The 24,188-nt window shown below is 41.0% G+C and overlaps 1 protein-coding gene across 1 annotated transcript in view; it reads right to left on the reverse strand.

Moving 5' to 3' along the window:
* Positions 1 to 24,188, reverse strand: part of gbe1b (glucan (1,4-alpha-), branching enzyme 1b) — a 73,541-nt gene that overhangs the window by 36,176 nt on the left and 13,177 nt on the right. Inside the window, exons 3-10 of the mRNA XM_061046968.1 lie at positions 23,839 to 23,954; positions 21,525 to 21,650; positions 20,551 to 20,686; positions 17,254 to 17,344; positions 15,410 to 15,619; positions 6,327 to 6,442; positions 5,323 to 5,450; positions 4,938 to 5,036 (exon numbers count right to left, since the gene is read on the reverse strand). Of these exons, the coding sequence (XP_060902951.1) occupies positions 4,938 to 5,036; positions 5,323 to 5,450; positions 6,327 to 6,442; positions 15,410 to 15,619; positions 17,254 to 17,344; positions 20,551 to 20,686; positions 21,525 to 21,650; positions 23,839 to 23,954 (1,022 nt within the window). The remainder of the gene's footprint in view (positions 1 to 4,937; positions 5,037 to 5,322; positions 5,451 to 6,326; positions 6,443 to 15,409; positions 15,620 to 17,253; positions 17,345 to 20,550; positions 20,687 to 21,524; positions 21,651 to 23,838; positions 23,955 to 24,188) is intronic.

Raw genomic sequence — 24,188 nt, forward strand, 5'->3', positions numbered from 1 at the left:
GGAACAAAAAAAAAAAAAAAACGGGACAATTGACACGGAGGTCATTCGAGTTGTGGAGCTAAGAGAAGCAGAGGGATGCCGGAGAATTCTCTGCATCGCGTTCACTTATCCGAGCTGCGACCAGCGAGCCCTCTACCTCCTCCGCCTCTAATTGTTTCAATTACATCTCAATCTATTGTAGCTGGAGGGAAGGGTGCTTGTTAAATTAGAGGGCTTTTGTAACATTATCCATTAGGAGTGACAGCATTTTATGGTTATAATCAGATCGAATCATCCAAACTTGTGCTGTGCGCCTTATCTGGTCCTCTCATTAGGATATCTTAATTTTTCACAGCCGGTTGGTCCTAACAGCCTTCTGCAGCCAGTAAATGAGTCATATCAATCAGTCATGCTGAGGACGAAACGCAGCATGAGCCCCCGCTGGAGAGACTCATTCGCGCACACATGTGAATCTATAAATAAGCTCACAGTCTCGCTGCTCCATCTCTTTGTCTCTCCTTCCTTCTGTTCTTCCAGCCTGTCTGCCTGCCTGTCTGTCTGCCCGCCCCCCGGATCTAGGGCTCCTTCTCAGCAGCACACACCTCACTGGAGGCTCCACTTCAGTCCATTCAAATCCCTCCCTAATTGACACTCTGTGAGAAGAGGCTAGGCTAGCCCTGAGTGCACTTCACTGACTACACCACGGCGCGTTCATGTGAATGCTTCCCTGCACAGAAATACAAGAATCCTGCTGCTCACTTGCTTCTTACCCCAAGCTTTACCATTCACATGGCATCCCATTCCTCAGGGAGGCAACACATTTAATTGAAAAAAATGCAACCAGTAGGAGTATCTAAACGCGTATTGCATTGCAAGCAATGTTGTTTGCAAAGTAATAGCAGCAACAACGTCTCCAGAGGCGTCCCGAGGATAATCCTGTGAAAACTCTGCGTCTCAGCGGTGCCTGCCGCACAGCTATTGCAAGCATCAATGAGGAAGGTCAAATCTGGGACTATCTCCCTCTCTTCCCACCCCCCCTCCATCTCTGTGCCCCTTTCCTCTCCTCCCTCCATCCTCGCCGTTAAGTTAAACCCACCGCTGTGAGAGACAGACTTGATTAACGATGCATAGACTTCCCCCATCGAGAAACACAAGAAACCGTTGAGCACGAGGACGCATGGGGCGCGAGGTCACACACTCTGGTTTGCTTTTGCACCAAAATATGAGTAAATAGAACTTTCAATGTTGGCCAGTGGATAAAAAAGACAGCGTTTCATGAATCTTACAACAGATAACCTCTTTAGGTATTCTGCAAACACTGTTTTCCTCAAATATCAAACAGGGAAAGGCCTTCCAAATACAAACACACAGATACATGCACAGACAAGACAGAGCAGGAAACAATCCACATTCATCCACCAGCCAACCCAAACAGACTGACAAATCCCCAGAGATAACCTGCTGCCTGCCTGCCTTCCTACAAATGTACTCTCTAAAGCAATATTTGCCAGATTACAAAAATCAAAGTCTCATACTGACGATGCATAGTCCAAGTTAAGTACTGATCCAAAGTAACTACAGTACATCCGAGGTGTCCAGAGGAGGCACACAATTCTCCTAACGGTATTAAAAAAAAGCTCTCGCAGAGCAAGTCTGCATGTTTAGGGCTGGGGAATTATTTGATACAGTACTTTCAATAAAGGACATGTATGTTATCTTTTTATCTTTGTGGATAGAAGGATTGGTATTGCTGCACTGTCCCCGTGTTAGCTTCAGCACCATGCAGTTCTGGACATTGATACCTAATGGCTGCCCAGTTACAAACAATGTTTTCCCATTGTGGATCATTAAGTGCTCTCACAGAGTCAGTTTGGACTGAAGTGGCCAGCTAAAGGGTGCTTAAACACTTGTTTGGAAGGATGGAGAACATTTGAGGCCCAGAGTTTCCCATCCAGTCTGAAGCAGCGCTGGATGGTTTAACAGCACTGGATGATGGTAATGATTAGTAGCAGAATATGTGTAGTGGTATTAAATATTTTAGTAGTTGTTTTTTACCCCATTATACTACCCATGCAGTAATCCAAATGAATGTTTTTGTCCTTGTCATAAAGTCTGTATCAGACAAAGGATGACACATCAGAAAAAAATGTTGCAATCATCACCTCCATATTTTTTTATTTATTTTCTCTCATGGTGTTGGCCACGATTATGATGTATTTTAACGCTCTATCTGCTATGAATTACTTTTAATTATGTAAGAGCACTAAGGAGGTTTAGATGTCATTTACTAAACCACATTAAAATCGTCTCTGAGTGCAAGTGTTTCGGTCTTCAACAAGCCTCTTCCCACTGCCACTTGCTGAGCGGTGTTATTTTAAGCATCTCTTATTAGTCAAATATAAATATAAAATGTTGATATAGTGAAAGAATCTTAATGTAACATTATCTTCAAGATGTACTTTGGGGATTTTATGCCTTTACATGATAGGAAAGTGGATAGTTGGGGAGTTGGGGGGAAAGAAGCTGCAGGTTGGACTTGAACCTGGGCCGTCCGTTTGGGGTGACTATAGCCTCTGTACATGGTGTGCGACTTAACCAATAGGCGTCCTATGTTATATTATCTTTAGGAGTAAAAAACAAACAAAAACAAAAAAAACACTAAAACTGTTGTATTCCTGCAAGTCATAAATGAGAAAACAATAAATTGTTACTGAAAATGTTCATACTGGAAACACAGTGGATAAATACCTTCACAAACATAACATTGTTTCTTTTGTACAGACACCTGCCTGTGGGGGCTGGTCTATGTCTTGTACTTCAGTGGGTGTTTTTTTTGACAATTTTGTGTTTTAAATGTTGTTCACGGGCTACATTCTGTTAAAGACAGCAGAACAAAGACAGCATGACTGATAGTGATGACCAGGAAACATGAAAATCCCCAAAACACGCTGACAGAAGGCCAAACAACTGCTTTACCCAACAGGGCTTTCACAGATAAAACTAAAGACTTACAAAAACAAGCTTTTCTGCTCCACAGTACGACCAGCGACGATTGCAAAGAAAATACAGTTCATATGCTAGACAATTTCCACATTTTGTTTTCAGACAAACCTGTTCTTCTCTTACTTTTCAAAGTCAGATTTTAACTTTAGGAAAATATTTGTGGAACCAAAAGTCAAACCTTCCAAATATGTCAACAGAATCTTTGGCATAAAAGACAACAAACACTTTAGTCAGTGAAAGGAGATTTTAACAGCAGGCTAATCCTCACAGAGGAAGAATTTTATCCCTTTAAAACTGATACAAAAATTACCCTGTCAATTTTCTTTTAATAATTTTAGCCATCAGAAATCTAGTGAGGTTCTTCAACGCTCAATATGTGCTGTACACATTTAATTGATTAGAGGCTGTCGTGCAAAAATAATGACAAGATGAAACATCATGCAAGTTTTATACTTTTAATTTCATAACTTCTCTCTACAGCTAATCGTCCCTCTTGTTTGAGTGATAATAAATAAACCAATCATAGCTTGAATTAGTGGAGGGTCTGACACATCGATTTGTTGGTTTAAAATCTGTGTTTCTATTTGTTCCTCAACTCTTTAACTTGTCAACCTGATTGGGCCAAATCAACAGAGCAGCGAGTTTAAACAGAACGAAAACGAACTCTGCTTTGACAGCAGATAAGCTACCTGAAGGACAGACGTTCAGACTGAATAATGCATCAAAGTAAAAGTAAACGTGACTTCAGCTGACTTCAACAGCTCCACAAGAGAAGAAAAGAAACAAAAGACATTTCAGCTTGGATAAGTGACTAGCTGACCTTCATGTTAACATTATTAAAGCTCATCTTTCTTTTACTTTCATTTTCAATAACAAGCAAGTGTCTGCCATCACTTATTCATATCTCTGTTCAAACAGGGGTAACTAATGACCTTCTTATTACATCGCATGTAGGATTAAGGAAAGATAACGCTGCTTGGCTTTACAAAACGCACAAAGACCTCCATCAGTTTCTCAAACACCCTCACAGCATGTTGAGCCTCTTAAGACAGGCAATATTTTTTATCTTATCCTTTCCATTTTACTAAAACTTTTTAGTTACAGTATGTTGTGTTTGTAGCTTTATTTAAACAATCATCCATTTCAATATTGTTTTAAAAAAAAAAAAACATGATACAGATAACAAAAGTCAATCCATGTGGAAAATCTTCAGGTGAGAATGAATGCATAGTTTGGTTCAGTTTTTGCATGAAATGTTCAGCGAAGTGTATGATTGAGTTTTTATATAATACAAAACCCCTCTAACTGCAGAACTTAGCGCAGTTTTGAATACATTGTGTATACAATGAATTTGCAAAGAGAATATAGCAGCATATACTGTATGAAATAGAATCAGGAGTCTGATGAAGGTATAACCTTCGACCCAGGTCTGTCCTAATAAATTACAGGCACCTGAAGGCCAATTAGTTTTTCTATTCTGAGAATTAGTGTATTCCTAACATGCAGCAGCCCATTGTTTGTTTTCTTTCCCCTTGTGCATGTAGGATCTTCTACCCAGGTGAAAACAAAATTCTCCGTATGTCAACGTGATGTACCCAGGCGCATCCTTGTGAAGGTTCCTCAAGGAAAATACAGTGCAAGCTCCTTGCGTCACTATGTTTCTACAGAAAGTTTCACACTTGAAAGCCTCTTAAAAGGCTCAAAAGCTTAGCAAACAGGCTCAGCTGTAATGTAGCACAAGAGTGTATAATGCTTCCTAACATGCCCTGTCACTCCCTTTGTCTTTCATCCCCGTTTTGAAGGCAAACGCTTTCAGATTTTTTTTCTCTACTGCATTAGTGGCTCACAGAGTTTCTGAGCAAGTTTAGGCCTACCGCGTGAATAATTAAAGTCACTGTGGAACAACAGAAAGGGGCACAGAAAAATAAGACGCATAAACAAGCAAGTGATCTTACCTGAATCCACTTATCAGGAATGGCCATGGCGAGACGGTAATCAAAGCCAAGCCCTCCCTCCTCGACTCCTCTGCAGACAGCCGGCATCCCTGACACATCCTGCACAGAAGTCACACTATTTCATATCACATTTTCACTTTGTGTGCACAGGTTTCTCTCCCAGTAGTCACTCACACCACAACACACATTATGTGAAGAAAACCCCATCCACAGGCTACGAAAGAGTGACATTCCATTTCTTTTTGCATTAGTTCTTAATTGCACCAATGAATACGTAAGTAAGCTATGCCTAACTAATAAGTGCTTTTAATTAATAATGGCCGGGGGCAGTGTCATTGCAAAGTGAGAGGATGCTCAAGGTGTGCGTGGTAAAGTCTGTTTTTACCTCTGCAACAGTGATGCAGTCAGGATAAAGGGTATGAAGGATGTGATTGGCAAGCATCAGGTAAACCAAAGAGTCTTCATCCACCTGTAGGCCAAAGTACTCACTGTAGTCCCCTGAGAAGCCCGTGCCTGAGGAGGAACACCCACACAGTCAACAACACTCATCCTGTTATCTAAACTAAACTTTTTTTTTTTTTTTTTTTTAAATCTATCGCTTCACTGTTTTAGGGAAAGCAAAGGCCATTGTAAGTCATATCTTTGTATTACTTCTAAACTGAAATAAATGTTCATTTTAACGGCTCATTATCAGGCACATTAATGTTAGAAACTGTACATCTCACATCGATTCAATAACTGCTCACAAGTACACAGGCTGCACAGTCAGGTGACACCTTTAAGTAGCACCTTTCATGATTCAAAGATATTGTAAGAATAATTGTAGTATAATATGTATAATAAAGACTGGAGACAAAATAGTTATATCGATTTTTTCCATCTCTCTCTCAGGGTGACGCTTTCATTGTTACTGATGTTTCTTGAGTCATTTTCGGCTACACAATTATGTGCATTACATTTTGTTATTAATATATGATTCTCTCTTTGATTATTTGATTTAAATGTATTTGCAGTCAATACATCTGAACAGAAAAGACAGCAACAAAAATATCATGTAATGCTCAAAGCTCCACTGACTATGATGTCAAGCACATGGGAGTGCTCTTTGCACATATTTAGAAAGGTAATATGCATTCACCTGATTACTCTCTATGCAAAAACTAAAAAAACATGGCTTATCAATAGAAGATCAGCTGGTCAATGTTTTCCCACCTGCCTTGCCTTCTGAACATTTTATGTACATAAAAGGTTAAAGTATTTAGTCACAATAATTCCAATGCTGCCTCATGTTCCCCGGCTGCAGGAGGTCATTGCAGAATTCACAATGTAGGTTTTTAAGAAAAGGAGGATGATTTGCTTATTCATTTGAAATACATGAAGCAGCCTTACCGATGCCATGGTGATGGTACAGCATAGAGGTAACACCGTCGAATCTGAAGCCGTCAAAGCAGTACTCCTCCATCCACCAGCGTAGGTTTGACAGTAAAAACCGCATCACTTCCCAGCTAGAAAACACACACACACACACTCTCAAGGTCAGATAAACAAGAAGCTGTGAATAATTCACACATCTCATCATGCACTTAAAGCAGCAGAGATTAATTTTCACCGCTACAGGACAGTCACATATTGATAAGCAGAGCTCCATTATGTTGGAGATGGGGTGTCAGTGACAGGACGGTGTTTTCATTAACTACACCGTAGAGGGGATTCTGTCTTTCACGTTTCCAGTTATCAGGATGACTCGGTGGCTTACAGTGCACAGCAAAGTTTTCCTATTTCCATCAGACCACTCTCATGACCAGTGGGCAGCGTTTAGTGTAGCCGGGCCCTCCCTGAGTATTTGAACTGATAGGATTTTATGCTACACTTGGGTAAACAAACACCATGCAGGGGAACAGAGCTCCCTCTCCTCGGGATTAGATAAATCATTGGCTTCCACCTTCAATATCAGACGAGCTACTCTGCCCTACGAGAAAGAGGGCAAATACTTTCAGAAAAAAAAAATGGGTAAAACTAACAAACTCCATGAATACAGAAGACTAACTTGTGGCTGTGTTCGGTTGCCGTGCTACAAATCATGCCTGTGTTGAAGGAGGCAGGAGGAGGTGGATTCCATAAATGGCCCCCTTTCCTGTTTCCGACTGAGCGATGGAAAGAGTCATCGTGATCTGAACAGCCACTCAAGGCAAAGTACTCCACGCAGCCTCACCTCTTCCCATACAGCGCAGTGTCGCCATGGAAACGTCGGCTAAAACTCAAGATTTGGTTGTGCCTATGAGGTGAGCCACAAAGGGAACATCGTACACAGATTGTCTGAAAGAGGCGTATGACACATTCACGACAATGACTCAATGTGAGCTTAGACTGAAAATCCCAAGTCAGAACATCTCTGCACAGTCAGGTCCAAATATGAATGCAACAAAGTTTCTAGTGTGCCTGTATATGGACAAATCTAATGTATGTTTTATTTTTCTGATGATGCATGTCTGCTTATGGCTTCCATAAAAAAAGTTATCAAACAACACTTTCTTTTAAAATGACCACTATGATTTTTAATATCACTTCTTTCATCCATTTGATCATTTAGTTATACAAATGAACCCTAAAGATGGAGTTTGTTGTTTGCATTGTTCTGTTATATTTAAGAAAACTTATATTGTTTTTTATTGTTTCTATTGGACAAGGTGTGGTGAGTAATCGTATGTGCAGAACAAAATAAAACAACACAAAGAAACTGCACCATCACGATGGTGAAATCCTTCTAGTACTAGTCTTGGGCTTGTGGGAAATTGTGTTCATCCACTGTACTAAAAACAGAAACGTTAAAATATTTACCACCCCTGCTGAGACAAAACAAGTGAACCAGAAGAGTTTGACTGTGAGGCATCATCTTTCGAAAAGTGTATTATTAAAAGATTACGTTTAGAAGATCAGCAGGGAGTTTTCATTTCTCTTCAGCTCTCTATATATCTACAACAGAACTTTGAAAACCTGCTCCAGACCCTGAAATATAAAAGTTAGATACTGAATTTCATTTGTTTTGTTTTTTTCCAGTTTTGACACCACACTGAGGGGCAGTTCGACATTCTTTGCTTGAATGATGCAATTTCATCATGTCAAAAAGTTGTTGGAGCAGTGAGGAGTTCATGCTTCAACAACACTTCTGTAAAATCTTGAAATACAAAAACCCATCAAAACACTCGACTGTTCTTGTTCTTAGTAGTACCTCTTCTTTAAATCGTATCATTGATTCAAACCCTGAATGTTCCAACACTAAATGCTAAGGATTACATCCTCCATGGCAGAAGACTAAACCCCAGATTTTTTTGGGGCCAAGTAAGCCATGACACAAAATACATTTAAATGCATTGCTGTCTGTGCTCCATTCCTCAGGGATGACCAACCTCAGCTCTGTTTGACAGGTGTGAAGCTGCATGTTACATCGGCGCTTCCTCCTTCCCCTGAGGACCAGCACAAGGGAGTCTGGTATGATCCGATATAGCAGCCTGGCTGGGTGGTCACGCAGACCCTGTGATAAATAGATTAGGTCCTCCACTCCGCTGCGCAGAGCCAACAAAGGCTCAGACACAATGTATCCTCACGGGATGGAGATAATAGCCAGTGAGAGCCAGAGGCCTGAGATGAAACCGTACTGCCACATTAGGACCCACAACGCCATTCATCATCAAGTCCAATTACAGTGGGAAAGTAGATCTCTATACCCGATGCAATCCCTGCTTATCTATGCAGTTCAATGAAGTTATCACTCGGCCTGTGGTGTTAATACTCAAGCCAGTTGCATATTACAGTGTCCTCATGCTAAAGCTCAGCAATGACAGTGAAACCTGCTTAGAGAACACTAATAGAGTAAAGTTGTAATATTGCTGCTTGTAGAGGAAGATAAGGTAATCTATCATGGGTGCCGTGTTTTACCTGCAAGCACACGCTGCTGCTACAAAAGTCACTACAAGCCAATTCAAATAACAGACTTTTTCCCCGCGTCTGCTTCATGCTTAGTTGCTCCTTATCAGAGCTTATTTCCTCCTCCAGCAGAACATCCGCTGTGACCCATATTACAGTATTTATGTTCTGGTGCACGCAGAGCAGATACACAAACATGCTGTGTTTGTTTCTAGAAGTCAATTTTGCATATCAGGTCAAGGCAACTTGTCATGATGGCAGAGAGGCAGATTTAAGTCCCTGTTTTCACAACATCACAGGTAAACTGCAGATAGGAGCAAATAAATTCTGGAAGCTGACAGGTCATTCCACCAGAAGTGTGATGCTCAAACAACGAGACTTGACAGCCTGATGGATGGCGGGCATTTGTTGGACCAAAAAGGACAAATAAGGTGCCTCATTTAACGTATTTCAGGCTTTTTACCAATCCCTGCAGTCGTTAATGCAGCCAGGATACAGACATTGACAGGAGCAGCACCTGCAATAAATTCACAATTCCTGCTATTTGATTTATTTATTTATTAAATCGAGGAATTATTCATTCAGAGTGTGGCTACATTAAATAGTCACAGCAGTCTACATTCTTGATACAACTTGCTGATAGTTTTCAATGTGCTATGTGTCTCTTACTTTTTAGACAAGATATAAATTTAACAATGTACATGAGCACAAGAACAACATGTCTTCACTTTGTAGCACATTGTAAAGCATCCTTACAGACAGTGTGCTGATGCAGGCAGCCTCTCAGGGTAAACTCTCTGCCTCACACTGTCCCTGTTTTTCTGTGCTTTGTGTCAGATATCTGCTGTTTGTCTGGCTTACTGTAGGTTGCCTGGCAGCTAGCTGCTTTTGCTTGTCATCCCAGGAGGGATATTTTGCTGCCTGTGAGACTGTTTGTATGTTTAGCAACCTGTAATTAGTATCACCCTGTACCTTCTGCCTTTCACATTTCAATTGCTGTCTGCCAGGCCAATTTTTCCCCCATCTCAGTTTTCTCCGATGCACCACATTTGAGTAGATTCAGGATATCTCTGAAGGGTTTCTTTTGCATAATCACTGATGTTTTATAAATGGTATGGCAATCTAAAATAATATAGTTAATTATAGGCAAGTATGTAAATACATAGCACTAGCAGTTAGCTAGCTAGATGACTATCATCACTTTGGGTTGAAGCAAGATTGAGGTTAATAATCAACTTCATCCCGAAAGAATTACCGTAAACTAAAAGATGCTTCAAAGACATTTTCTTTATCATGATACACTCTGATTGGTTCCGCCATGTCCTGCTTGCACAACTGCAACAAGGACTAGACTTCCCTGCAGATCTCCAAATGACCTTTACCTGGGAATAAATGACCATCCTCCTAACATTATTGCAGAAACCATGTACAGCCAGGTATTGCTCAAATATGTTGGCATTTAGATGGAATACATTATGTCCAAAAACTTCCCTATCTGTTGGTTCTTGTATCGGCAGATGTCCACCCAGACAGGCTATCAAAGCAGAAGATCATATACTGTAAGTCCATGCAGGAAGTTCTGGGAGCGAAAATATAAATGTCAGACAAACATAATATATTCTGTATGACCTCTTCCCTGCCATGCAATGCATCAAATCAACTGCTCTTACATTGTGTTTGTGTATTATTCAGACTAGTTTAACTAATTTTTAAACCTTTGGCAATGCAATTGGTGAATTCTGCTTCCCAATTGGAGAATTTCTCATTTTCATACACCTAAAAGTATCAAGGCCTTTTGGTCTGTATTCTTGCAAAGCGCAGGGGAATAGTTTGCCTTCAGGCCTTTGCCAGAAAACCATATATTTCTGTCACAGGATTTACAGGGTCAGATTCATGTTAGGATGAGATTATTGTTAACTTAGATGTTGAAGGAACTCAACAAAGTGTGCACTGGTACAATCTGCCAAACCCCCCCCCCCCCCCCCCCCCCCCCGCCATCCATCAGAAATGTTTTTTTGGAAGCCCTTATGTGTGTCAATACGCTGACCTCTTGGGATTGGTTAGTTAAAAGTGGAGGTGCGCCAGAACTTGGCAGACAGCCATGAGGGAGGGTGCAGCCTTCAGGCTTTGCTAAAGGGAATAACATTCCCATGGGTGAAAAGTAGCAACGGGAGAACGGGCCACAGCTGGCAATGGTTCCTTTGTATTTGTTAATGTGGAACTTCAGAACTGTTCGCAAGCTGTTATTTAGCTCAATGCAGTTAAAACAACTACAACACGGAGCAATGTCTGAGGCACAAGTTAAAGAGCAGTATAGAGAACATCACCAGCCCCTCTAGCAGTATCCTCATTTATATGATTAACTGAAAATTATATTTGCTGTACACATTCATGGAATCCACACTCTGCAGTTCAAGAGAAAGACCACTAGACAGAGATATATTACAGGAACGTCCCCACCCACTATCTCCATTAAGAACCCACTAGAAGCTCAACATGCAGCTTCAACCAGAGTCCATGCATACCCACAGCTACATCAAGCTCAGAAAACTGTTCCCCCTCGCTTTGTCACATGACGGGGCAGGTAAATAAGTCACGGCTACTAAATACCCAAAGATATTACGCTAACTATGTTGACGTTTGTGTGCGAGTTTTCCAGCCTGATCAGACTGACGTCAGGACCAAATTCTTGTGCAAAGTTGCTCCAAGTATGTAAAGACATAAATGTTCCAAAGGGAGATAGATAGATTTTTATTTTGTGATGGTTTCTGCTCTGCTTCTTTAAAATAAAAACCTGTCATTTATCAGCAGGATGATTCTTTGCTTCCCTACATGTCGTCCCTTGTGTACGCTTCTGTTGTTTTAGAATTTCACCATTTAAAAAAGGCTGTTCGGCTGACACATTGAACGGACAACAGCTGAAAACTTACAGTAAATCTGAAAAGTAAAGATGCATAGAGATCACAGTCAAATGTCATGTGTCTGGAAAAGTATCTGTCACGGTATTTGTTACGTAGCTACTGAAAAGAGTGTGAAATCTCTCGGGCACATGTAGTAAAAAAAATAAAATATGAAACACAACAATTAATGAAAACCAGAGTAATGAAACCTGCATGACAAATCGGATTTGTAAGGGAGCATTACAAAGAAAAAAAAAAACACAGTTTGATTACTGATTTTAGCCCAATATTATACATCAGAGAACCTTCATTATTTGATGCTTCATTTTTTCAGTTCTTACTGAATAAACTTCACATCCTTGCAGAGTCTAATTTCTGTCTTTCATCCTCCTCCTTTAAGGATCACAGCGAAACAGACGCACAGAAATATTCACAATTTGTTTTGTCCCATCCACACATTATTAACAAATATTTGAACGTCATAAAAACACACACACACACAATAATCTTGTCAAAGAGAGAATTATCGCTCCCTGGTCCTCAAACACAGGGCCGATCTCTCAGCATGAGAACACGGAGAAGAGTTTAACAGAGTTTCAAAAGCCTGGCCTGAGGCCTATTTTCATATCTCAAGAATTCACAAAAAGATTGATGAAAAATGGATGCAAATGATCCAGAGAGAGGTGGTGGGGGATTAGAGAACGAGCCAACATCAAGCTTCTCAGAACTCTCACATCTGAAGACCCTGATCTGCAGAACGACTCCGCTTCTATGACTGCCACCGAACAGTGAGCTCCGTTTACTCGGTCGCCGCCTCAAGGTGACTTTTACATCTTTGTAAAAGGTTTACAGAGGCGCCATGAAAAAACACAGGCTTCCCCGTGTTAGTTTCTGCTTATCACATGAAGAGCAGTTGAATGTCTGCCTTGGTATCTTACATATTTCCATACAATGTACTTAATGATTCACAGTGAAGGAAAGCTTTTATCCTATGGTCAGTGGATTTTAATAGCAACGTCCTTTGATACTCCAAGGGCACTTTGAGCAGATCACCTCAAATCTGACTCAAGCGGAGAATTTATCACCTTTATACTCGAATGATTCATCCAATTAAATGACTTAGAAGCAGAACGAGAAGAAATATTCTGAAAATAAGTGCAAAGAACCTCCAGACTCAATAGCTTCAGCGTCGACAATAGACAAGTCTGCTGTCTTCTAATGCAGTCGCCTTTGACTTAAAGGGCACTTGCGTTAACAATTACATATCAGGCATCTCTTTAAACCGCATTCTCTCAGTTCAACTTTGCATGTGGAAAAAGTTGAGTAAAAATGCAAAACTAAAAAGAAGTGTTCTTCGATAAAGACGCAGCCTTGGAAGCAGAGCAGAAGAAGCAGCTGTAAAGAAAGGATATCTTTTGCTCTGATAGTCAGTATCCGTCTGCTTCTGTCACCCTAATAAGAACATCATGGTCACAGTGTGATGGCTGATAGCAGGGCTGCTTGATTAAAAACAGGCCGTGTTTTTCGCTCAGATCTGAGCTTCATTTCCTTCCAAAGGGAGCAGCAGAAGAGCTTGACACAAACGACATGTCCAAACAACCTGAGCGAGGCAGACAAGACAAATGAACGGGCGATGACATTGTGGAGCTCCTTTGGGCTTTAACAAATGGCTCCTCATATGCCTCCCAGCCGTGGCATATGTCTGCACCGTGTTTAATGAGTGCTTCGGATATGACGAGAGTTCAATATCTAATGAAAGAAGAACCTTGTTCTCTTATTATAGACCCCATGCCTGACACTTAACATCGTATAATGTATTGGAAACTGCTGCAGAACACAAATACACTTATTAAAAGCGAGTTTTAAAAAAGGCATTTGATAGACTCAACAGTGGCTGTTCCTTTAATGTGTGCTGGGGTCATTTTCTCTGTACACAGGAGAGAGGAGGCACTTAATTAACAGGCCTACAACAACTCCAATCAATAGTTACAGTTTACAGCGAGCTCCAGCAGAGTCACAAAACAGCCTGCAACTTAAGACCTTTTATGATTTCTCTCTCACTTTTATAATGAGCCAAAATAGGAACATTAGTTAAGCCTGCCAACACGCTAACATCCAATCATTACTCACGATGCATTAACATTCAACACCTGTCTGGCCAAATGTGTAAAAAGTTAAAGAAAAAAATCAAGAGCATTTGAGGAAACTAACATCTCCACTAATAGCCCTTTTTATGCCTCAGGAATATCCGATTAACAGCGAACCCGACTGCACAGCCATTATGGTGAGAGATGTAATCTGTCATTCTGAGATCATGTCTTGCTTTTGACCTTCAACACATCACACAGTATCAGATAGGCTGAGAAAATATAAAGAGTGGTATGTCAGCTCCCACATGGCCTCATCCATCAATCTGTTCATATGCTGCTTCTACATATTTGTTTTAAAGTCAGAACCTCTGAAACCAGGTTGATAAATGAGCATTAATGTTTCAAAGGGAAATATTTACTTTCATGAAGTAGACATGGCTGGATTTTAAATCTCTCTGGGAAGTGTGGCATCAAGGGCACAGCTAAATGGCGCTGTGAAATCCCTTGGATAGAACATAACGTGGACTGGAGATAAAAAAAAAAAAAATCATAGTCAACAGCGAGGTTTTTTTTTGCTTTTACTTCGTGGAAGCACTTAAAGGCTCAGAAAAAAAAGGTGAGATTTAATAACATTTGGTTAATGAAAAACGAACTTGAGCTTGCGTAGCGCTTTTCTAGTCTTCAGACTACTCAAAGCGCTTTAAGACCGCATGTCACACCTACTGATGAACACACTGATGGCAGTGGTTGCTATGTAAAGTGACCATCAGAAGTAACTAGTTCCAGTCATACATATTCATACGCCGCCAACAAACCAGTGGGAGCAACTTGGGGTTAAGAGTCTTGCCCAAGACCCATTGGACATGTTGCTACAGGAGCTGGGGATCAAACCCCGAACATCTGGTTCAAAGACGACCGACTCTTCCAACTGAGCCACAGCCGCCCCATTTTATTTATAGTGGCAGCAAGTCAAAGACAAAAGTAAATCCAGAACCGCTTTGGGTTCATGCAGACTTTCTGTTAAAGCCTGTGGAGCAGCTGCATGTTCACTGCTTCTCTATATCAGTAACTAAATGTATCATGATTATAAACATCGCACTGTTTTCTGTGTGAAATGTTACAGCTCTCTCAACCTCCAGAAAAACATCTCAGTTGTGATTGTTCCCTTTGACAGTTTCTACCACCTTTTTGAAAAAAGAAAGTTACAGTTGTCAAAACTGATGCATCAAATTGACTTCTAAACCGTCTTTAACCATATGCACATCTAAAAATACATCGTACATCGCTGCACAACATATTGCCATGCCAGAAACTTAAAGCATAATTATGCTAAATAAACAGCTTGTTGTTTGTATATCTTTATGGACGATGTGTAGGTGGTGTGATGTACATCATTTCCATTCAATCTCGTTAAACAGACAGTCTGTTAACTATAGATATATGTTTGGAAGAAGAGCCTTTAGGTTATTAACATATATATTTAAAACATGAGTTAACTTCCAATAACTGCAGACCCTGTTTGTGTGAGTGACATCCTCTGTTTGAGACGGTGAGGTACCTGGAGTAGTTGAAAAGGCGGCTGTCCCACAGGCTGTGCTGCCCTCTGGGCGGAGCGTGGAAGAAACACGAGTTGGAGCCGTCAAAGGCGTTCAGGCCGTCCTCGGTGTTCTTGGAGGCGTGGCTGTGAACGACGTCCAGCAGCACCACGATGCCCATCGAGTGAGCCACGTCTATCAGCTGCTTCAGCTCATCAGGGGTACCGTACCGACTACAAACACAAACACATGTGTACACATTTGTAAAGGTTCGCCATGTCTTGATCACTAAAAAGTGAAAGCATCATCTGAGTATTTTTAGTCTTAATAACAATATTTTCTAATCCTGTAAAACGTTTCAAATGTCTGATTACTCATCCTGCACTCGGGGGTGTTGACTAATTTTTGTCCAATTAGAAAGCTTAGTTGAAGCTAATGATCCAATCAAATTCAAGTCAACTTTATTTCTAAAGCACTTTTCAGCAACATGGCAATTCAAGGTTCTTCACACGAGACATCAAACGTATCATGACAAAGGGAAAAGACATTGAAATAGAAAATGTAAAAAAAAAAAAAATCCCAACATTATGCCCCGCCTACTGCCTTATGATTGGTTCTATCCCGTTTTAGTTAGAAATACATCACAGCATGGCTGTTACATAGTCTTGAAGTTGTGTTTCATGGGGACTTTAATATGTTTGTCCTCCCTGGGTCATTTGTGTAAAGTTCATCCACTCCTCTAAAGTCCTTCATATTATGTGAAGGGTAATAAAAAGGTCAATGCCTGCATACCTCCATTATAGACACACATATTTTAACCACACACTTCTCATAAAGCCATATGACATCCTGTCTGTCCTTACAGCTATCATAACATCAACTTCCTTGCAAAACAGAACACATAGTGACAGTATTCCCCTGCTACTCCAGCGCTCAGGTTTTAAATGACACTGAGAGATCAATCATGGGTGAAATTACACTATATACATTACACTTTGGGTTTCTGCTCCACTATGTGCAAGGAAGGAGGAATTTTTGAGAGAAGATAAATACTAAGACTAGCCCATCTTTATCTACAACTCCCTCCACTCTCCGGATTTACAGGAAAATGGATTTACAGGGAGATTATTGCCGGTGTCAGACTTTTCTAACCTTGATTTGAGGTGAATTTTTATGACATGGGAAGTTGCTCAGTTAGATTCTTCTCTATAACTGTTCTGGTATTTCTTAGGGGCAGGTGCTGTTAGTGGCAAGGTAAGTGGTGAAACGGACATGTGAAACACTGCAAGTAACAAAACATGCACCCCAAATGTATAATCGTCAACATTTTAGTCCTGGATACTTTGGCAACCGTGTTGGGGCTGTTGATTTGAACAAAAGAAAGAAAAGACAAACACAGAGCCAAGAGCTGTCTTGGAAAAGGTGTTTGATGGATTTGGAAACACATCTTGAGCTGCTGGAAACACAGCTGAGCCAAACTCTTGAATGTTTTAAAGCCAAGCTAGACAATCTTTGTTCTAATAAAAAAAAGAGCCTTAAAGATGTCTTTAACACACTTGATGCAAACGCACACTGGTTTTTGTCTTCCCCACCACGCGCAGTATGTGAAGCATCGAATCCTCCGGGTCAATTTATTCCAGGAACAGAATGGACACTTCTACTACTAACAAAGTAAGTAACTGCACATACAGGTAATTACAGTATGCAAATAAACAGAATAACTAATGCAGAAAACACATTCTCTATAAATAGCCTAAAGATGGGGGAGGGGGTATATAATGAAAACCACTGAGATAATAACTAATGCTTTACAGGTTTTTAAGTGTGAAACAATACATAAATCATAGTGATATTGATGTGCAGTTACCTGGAAGCAGCAAAGAAACTAGTAATCTGATATCCAAAGCTTGCATAGTAGGCGTGCTCCATGATAGCCATCAGCTGGATACAGTTGTAACCTGGGTAACAGAGGATAGAGAGCAGGAAATACAACATGAAGGGGACAAACTCAAATAACGAGTTAAGAGCAAAAATGATTATTGGGAAACTAAGACTTGCAGATGACTTTAAAGCATAAACCACATCATCTTTAAATACATCACTGTTCTAGTGTGTTCACATTCAGTTGGTACAGGTAGTATCTACAAACAGTAAGACTTCTTGACCCCTGTCAGTCAGGCTGTGTATTTGAGCTCCAGGCGTTTCCTTTCTGACACGAGGCTCTGGAGCCGTAAAGGCATGCCGTGGATACAGGAAAACACCAGCTATCAGAGTCAGGAGGTCATGTACGGCATTTCAAAAAAGGACCTACAAAAACTGCTTCTATGAATAAGAAAACAACAGGCTTTTAAAGTGCCACTGAGCACTCTAGAGGGACGCCCCGCGGTTTCTCGCTGTTGTGTGGAGCACATTTGTTTATTTATATCGCTGCTTCTTTCACGCTAGAAAGAGAAAAAAAAATCTTTGGCTTCTGAGGGAGTGTGACAAAGCACTAGGGTGAGGGGAGGTTTGTCTTTTTTGTATTTATATACAAACTATCTCCACTGTCAGGGAAATGAAATGGCAGGCAAAGGCAGGCGTCACTAGAGACGCTGGAGTTTAGCCTCCCAGAGAATCCTATTGAGCCGACTCCCTCAGCTGCTGCAGGTGATTCTTTGACGGCGTTTACTCTTTCCATCCAAACAGGATGACACAAGGAGGGAAACAGCATTTATCAGATTGCTGCTGGTTTGCTGTGCCAGTCATATCCGAGACTTTTCATAATGTCAGAGCAGCAGGCTCCATTTGAATGCAAAAATCACACCACAACTCATAGGAAGAATTACAAAGCAAGGCAGGCATCTGAACTGTAGGGTGAATGTCTCATTTGAACCGGGCTCTTTATCACGAGTCCAGTTATTGTGAAAATTAATCAGACATCCCAGTTAATGAGTTGCATGTGTAATGAGAGCAGTAGGAGAAAGAAGGAGGGAGAGAAAGCACAGGGATATTTCTTACAGGTACAATTAATCTTTCTCTGTGGAGGATGAAGGGAGAGGTGATGAATCATTTGTAATATTTTGTTCAGAATCTATTGTTGAATAAAATGCATCCTGAAACAATTTGTCTTCAAATAAAATGGTTACAAAATTGTAATTTTTTTTCCAGGGCATCAACAGCACTCGAAGTGTTATCCTAACTCAGTCTGTACTACTTTTGGTTGAGAACGGACCATGGCGGTATCCATGACGATTCTGAGGAAAAAAGACTTCTCTTTTATTCTACTGTAAAGTAAAAAGGCAGTATGTGCTGTGTCCACAGGCAGTCTGATTTTGTCGACCACAAAGCCAGCGTTATTCTCATATTTAATATTCTTGGTGAAATACCATTATGATTTAAAATTAATTAATTGGTTTTAAAGTTTTATTTGGCGTTTAAATCATCCCTGAGCAGTCACTTGCCTCTTCTATTTTAGAAAGTAGGTGGATAACAAAAATACAAGATAAAAAAAAGTTATAATGATCAGTTTGCTGATCTGTCTGCTTTAGAGCGTTAACTTTCTCTAGATACGATAAACATATCAGATATTATAGAAAACGTTCACAGGGACATGAACAAGAGTGTCTTTGAGGGTCGGAATACATTTTCAAAACATTAAGTAGATCAGCATGAGATCATGCTGGGTAAAAAAAATTCCTCCTAAATCTACTTTAAATACTTGTTGACCAAACAAAATGGTGGCACTAACGCTGATCCATGCATTGTGATGCAAATGCAGCCTGCAGGATTTTTTGGTATTTTCAAAAGCAGCTGATATTTCGACGTGTGAATATAAAGTTTCTATAAAGAAATGTTTTCTGTTTGTTTGTGTAGTGCCGAGCATGAAGAGACAGTAAAAAAAACAACCAATCTGCTGATCTTATATGTAACAGCAGGGCGTTCCACAGTCTTGCAGCTACAGACCCTTTCCCTGAAGAAGTTTTGATTTTCTGAGAGTGGGATGGTTAGAAGTCCTTGATCTGATTATCTGAGGGCCTAGCTGTACTGTATGGTAATAAGAGTTCTGTGATGCTCAACAATAAAAAATATCATAGAAGAAAACAAGGTAAACATGAAACACAATGTCACATGTGACTACAACAAGGAGTCCTCTTTAAAAACTGCTTTAGTCTGAGTTGAAAATGATCCTGTCCAGATCCAGTTTGAGCTGTGCAGGTAAGGCATTTCACATTTGGACCCCTGACCAAAAGATCTGTTTGTAAGAGTGACGATTTAGATCATTTGTAATACTTTTTTTTGTAGAATGCATAAATGTATGCATGCATGTGTAGGACGAAAATGGTAACAAGCCTCTAATAAGCCAAAATGTTCGTAAGAACTATTTTGAAATCCTGCTCACCATTTTCATGTTCTTCTCAAATTTTAAATACTTAAAAATAGAAATGTAAATAAATGAAAATAACTCAACTAAATGTGAAAATGTGTCATGATAACAAATCTTAAAGTCCCTTTAATGCGTCTCTTTGTAAAAGTCTGTGTGCTCTTTCTTTTACTGAATGATATGAGGTGCAGGGAGAAATCTTGTGTCCTCTGTTGTCTGAGGAACGATCATGCAAATACAAGCAAGTTGTCACTTCTGGAGCCTTAACTGCTGTGTGCTGTGTGACTGGTGCTGTGGAGCCCTCCTTACAAAACACAGCTCGATCCCTGCAGGTCATGCCAGTAAACAGGATGTTGACTTGCTGATGTGCTTTTGTGCAGAGGGAGTGTGACAGGTCTGCCACTGAAAATAGAGCTGCTGGAGGAAGAGCGGCTCTCCGAGCAGCGCGGCATGTCTGCTGGGTTATGGACCAGGGCTGACGGAGATGGCACAGGACACTGGCGGCTATAAAAACATGAATCTCAAACCCCTCAGCTATTGTTTTTCCAGCGCCCATTGTTGGCTCTGATCTGATGTGTAGAGGTTCATACAAACACCACCTTAGAGATTTTACTTCCTGTCTGAATTTGACTGGAATGGATTTCAAATGTTTTCAAGTTGAGTCAACAAGAGTCTGACTGACACTTGAAATAAAGAAGACCACCTCAGGGTGACTGCACTTTTTACTGTCTTGGGAACTTAAACAGACCAAATAATGAAAGAGACACCCGAATGGAAGCGAGTTAACTTGGTCCTGTGTCTTACCCAGGTCTTTAATGCGAGGCAGAACGTTGGTTGTGAAGTTGGTGTACGAGGCGATCTTCCCCTCGGGTGAAGCGATTCCCACGTGGGCCTCGTATATTCGCAGGCTCGTCGGCTTCTTGGGCCGAGGATGGATTTGCTGAAGAGAAAACCAAAATTGGGCATAAAATGATGAGGACCTAGCACTTCTTTCTAAAAATGACTAAAAATAGCGTACATTCGGTAAGTAATTATGAAGCAAAAGGTCAAAGACACTGTGGGCTCTCTGCATCTCTGCAGCAATATTACCACAGAGGCTGAAAAAGGGTCTGTACATGTTAAATATTAAAGGAGCCATGATTCACGCTGTCTGTGTTACACAACGGGAGAGGGATTTATTTTACACATAGAACTCATTTCCTGATGGCTGCCCAGCAGGCCCTCTGAACCCTCCATTTGAAGCACTTGATTCAGCCACTTGTAAATAAAGCGCAAATACCACCAGTAAGAAGGTTCCTCTAATTAAAATGGCGCCAAATTACAAGCGATAAAGAAAGCAAGGTGGTTAACGGCCTCTTATTGTTTTGCTTGTGTGCACTTATGTGCTCAGGACGTCAAGTAGTATTAAGACACATTCAGAGCCTCTCAAATCAGCAGAACGGAGCAGCCACATTACGAGTGTCCACAACGGCTGCAGATCTGACATGTATGGCTGATTTCAAATGGAACTGTACTGAGAGTTTAACACTGCAGAGAACAGTAGCTTAATTACACTTCCTTCAATTTTGATAAAAGAAATTGATGACAAAAAAAAAAAGACAAATAAACCAGTGTCTCTGCACTACTATTCATCATATCCTGCATTTACTCTGAAATTCACTTTTTGAACTATTCTTTACCAGATTTTAAATTATTGTTTCATCATCAGGGACAAAGTAAACCCAAAACAAATAAAATGGTTTTAAAACTGGGAAGAGAGCATTACCACGATGACTTACACTGTATGGCTGAGGAGGGTCCCAGTGAACCCACTCGTAGATGACAGCTTTCTCCTCCCTGTTCACATATTTTGCCCAGGGTGAGAGCCGGTACAGCCGCTCCCCGGTATTGGTGTGAACGACCACCTGGGAATTGAGACAAATGAGTGTTATGTTACAGCAAGGGCACTTAAACAATGGCAAAGACAGGGGACATTTAAATGACACAAAAGGTAATTTACATAAGCTGAGAAGAAGGGGACACACACTTTGTTCAAAAGGGGACAGAGGATATGATCACCATGATTCATAACAAACAGAAGGGAAGAGAAACACAAAATGCAAAAGGAAGTGAAAACATAGTTTTAAAAAAATGGAAGAAAAGAAATATAAGAAGACAGAGGATGCTTTAAGGTCCTCTGTGAGCCCTCTGTGTTTCCGTCCCTGGATGTATGTGAATTTAAAGTCAGCATTTATTTACATCTTCCAGCCATGAAATGCTTACATCATAAAACTGTGTAGTTACACGCCATCCGTTATTCAGAAAAAAAATTGTGCAGATAGCTTTACCGATAGAACAAACATTTTTCAATGTGTCACATGAAAACCACCCCCCACTCCAATGCAAAACTCACATCCTTTTTAATACTATACTGGGCTCCCAGAGAGCACTGAAGACATAGTCCAGGGGAGAAAAAAGCTGCAGTATTGACCAGAATACTTGTCGGGGATTCTTCATTCAATGATAATAGTGCCGTGTTTTATTCAAGTGAGCATAACTGTTGATTTTAACACAGCGGCTCACTGGCCCGTCTTCAGAGGGGATTTGAGCCAGGGAGCAATTTAGAAAACTAGGAAATCTAAATCATTATCCTTCGCCTCTCATCTATTATGTCTGCAATTGAGGAATGGAAGGGGGTCAAATAAGTATAGTTTAGAAATCCAACTGAAGAGTTACTGTGCCTCCATCATCCAAATAAGAAAGGAGAAAGCCAGCATGAGAGTGAGAAAAGCCACCAAGAAATCGATCCTGTAGTGTTACCCGCAGTGTGTGTTCGCCCTGTTTTGTCCCCTGCAGAAACGAGCATTAGAACCCAACTAATTCTGGCCACTGTTGTGAAGTAATGACTGTTCCAATGCCACCTGCCTGTGAGACGTTGGCCAGACCCCCCTCTGGGGTTTTTTCATTATGGCCAGGCCACCTGAGGGTGAGCTGCCTGGCTCCTCTTATGACATGCTTCACAGTTTATAGGATTAGGAGAAGATAGTTGGATAAATGGACTGGCATAAAGTCTAACAGAGCTGGTCCTTCAGACAAATTGGCCAACATTAGGCACATTAAAGAAAAATCAGACTGCTGGCCAGGCTGAGGGGATGCATGAGCGGGGAAAAACAACTAAGAACCAGGCATTATGAGGGAAGTTAGGTGTGGATGACAAAGAGGTTTTTAAAATCACTTAGATGATACTTTGGTTCACTTCTCCAAAGTCTTTCAAACTCTCACATTAAGAGTTCATTGTACAAACTGTATCCACAAAAGAACTCTGCCTGTGTATGGAGACAAATTGGGCCCTGAACAAAGGGGATGGGAGGGCAAGCTGCTCTACACGAGAGCGATTGGAGCCGGGCTTGCGCCTCCACAAGGGAGTGCTGTGGAACTAATTCTAAAGTGGAGCTCACAGCAAGACAGCCATTCACAGGCAGCAGGGGTGCACAAGGAAAGGCCAGGTGCCAGCGTTTCCATCTGCTTCTTATCGTCCTTAGACTGACCTCTGCTGACAATGGGAGCCGGGCAGCCTGTCCAGGGCGCAGGAGTGTGCCAGCGATGACCCGGTCCCAAGGAGAGTGGCGCCACGATGCCATCCATTCCACGCCTGGCATCTCATTTCAGGATTATTTCTCATCCTCACTGCTTGCTTCCGTCCGAGGAAATGCATAATGGGAGGTGCGTCTTTTGCATTTAACCCTGATGAATTATTTACTACAGCTAAAAACGATCTGACTATACCCAGTGAGGGGTGAGCTTTGCACAGAAAAATACAACAAAATGTCTTGAGGGAAACTTGCCATAGACACAAAAGCCCTTTGTTGGACTCCGCAGGTGTAGCTACCTTACACTGTGCAGATTGTGTACATACAGTAATCTCCCTCCTGTGTACTGTGAGACATGACATGTTGTTGATTGCAACACGCCAGGTTTCTACTCGGTTTATAAGACACCACACATGACAGGGAATCTCCCCGGTGCATTACAGTGACAAGTCCTCGCACCACCATGGCAAGAAGACACCTGCTGAGAGTGTGAAAACGGGTATGAAGACGTGGCGTTCTCTACCTTGAGCTTGGTGTTGTGATCCACAGCTGGAGACTTGTCAGGCTTTGGAGGCAGAACCAGTTCCCATTTGCCAAATTCTTTCTTTGTGTAGGGGTGGGCGAATTTGTCCCAACCATCTATGAGGGAACACAGAGGGGATTTAAACAGATCAAATTAATTAGTTTACAACTAAAAGGCAAACATCAGTTCTCATGAGTGGTATCCTGATCCAAGAGAGACACATGATAATAGACATTTATGACAGCAGTACAAATCAGGTAGCAATTCTTTCTGTTCCTTTAAAATCCAATACGATGCTCACATACACACTACATAAAGTGATCACATAGCTAAGGAGAAAACATATCAAA

This window comes from Labrus mixtus, chromosome 9 (assembly GCF_963584025.1).
Source record: "Labrus mixtus chromosome 9, fLabMix1.1, whole genome shotgun sequence".
In the NCBI taxonomy this organism is placed as follows: Eukaryota; Metazoa; Chordata; class Actinopteri; order Labriformes; family Labridae; genus Labrus; species Labrus mixtus.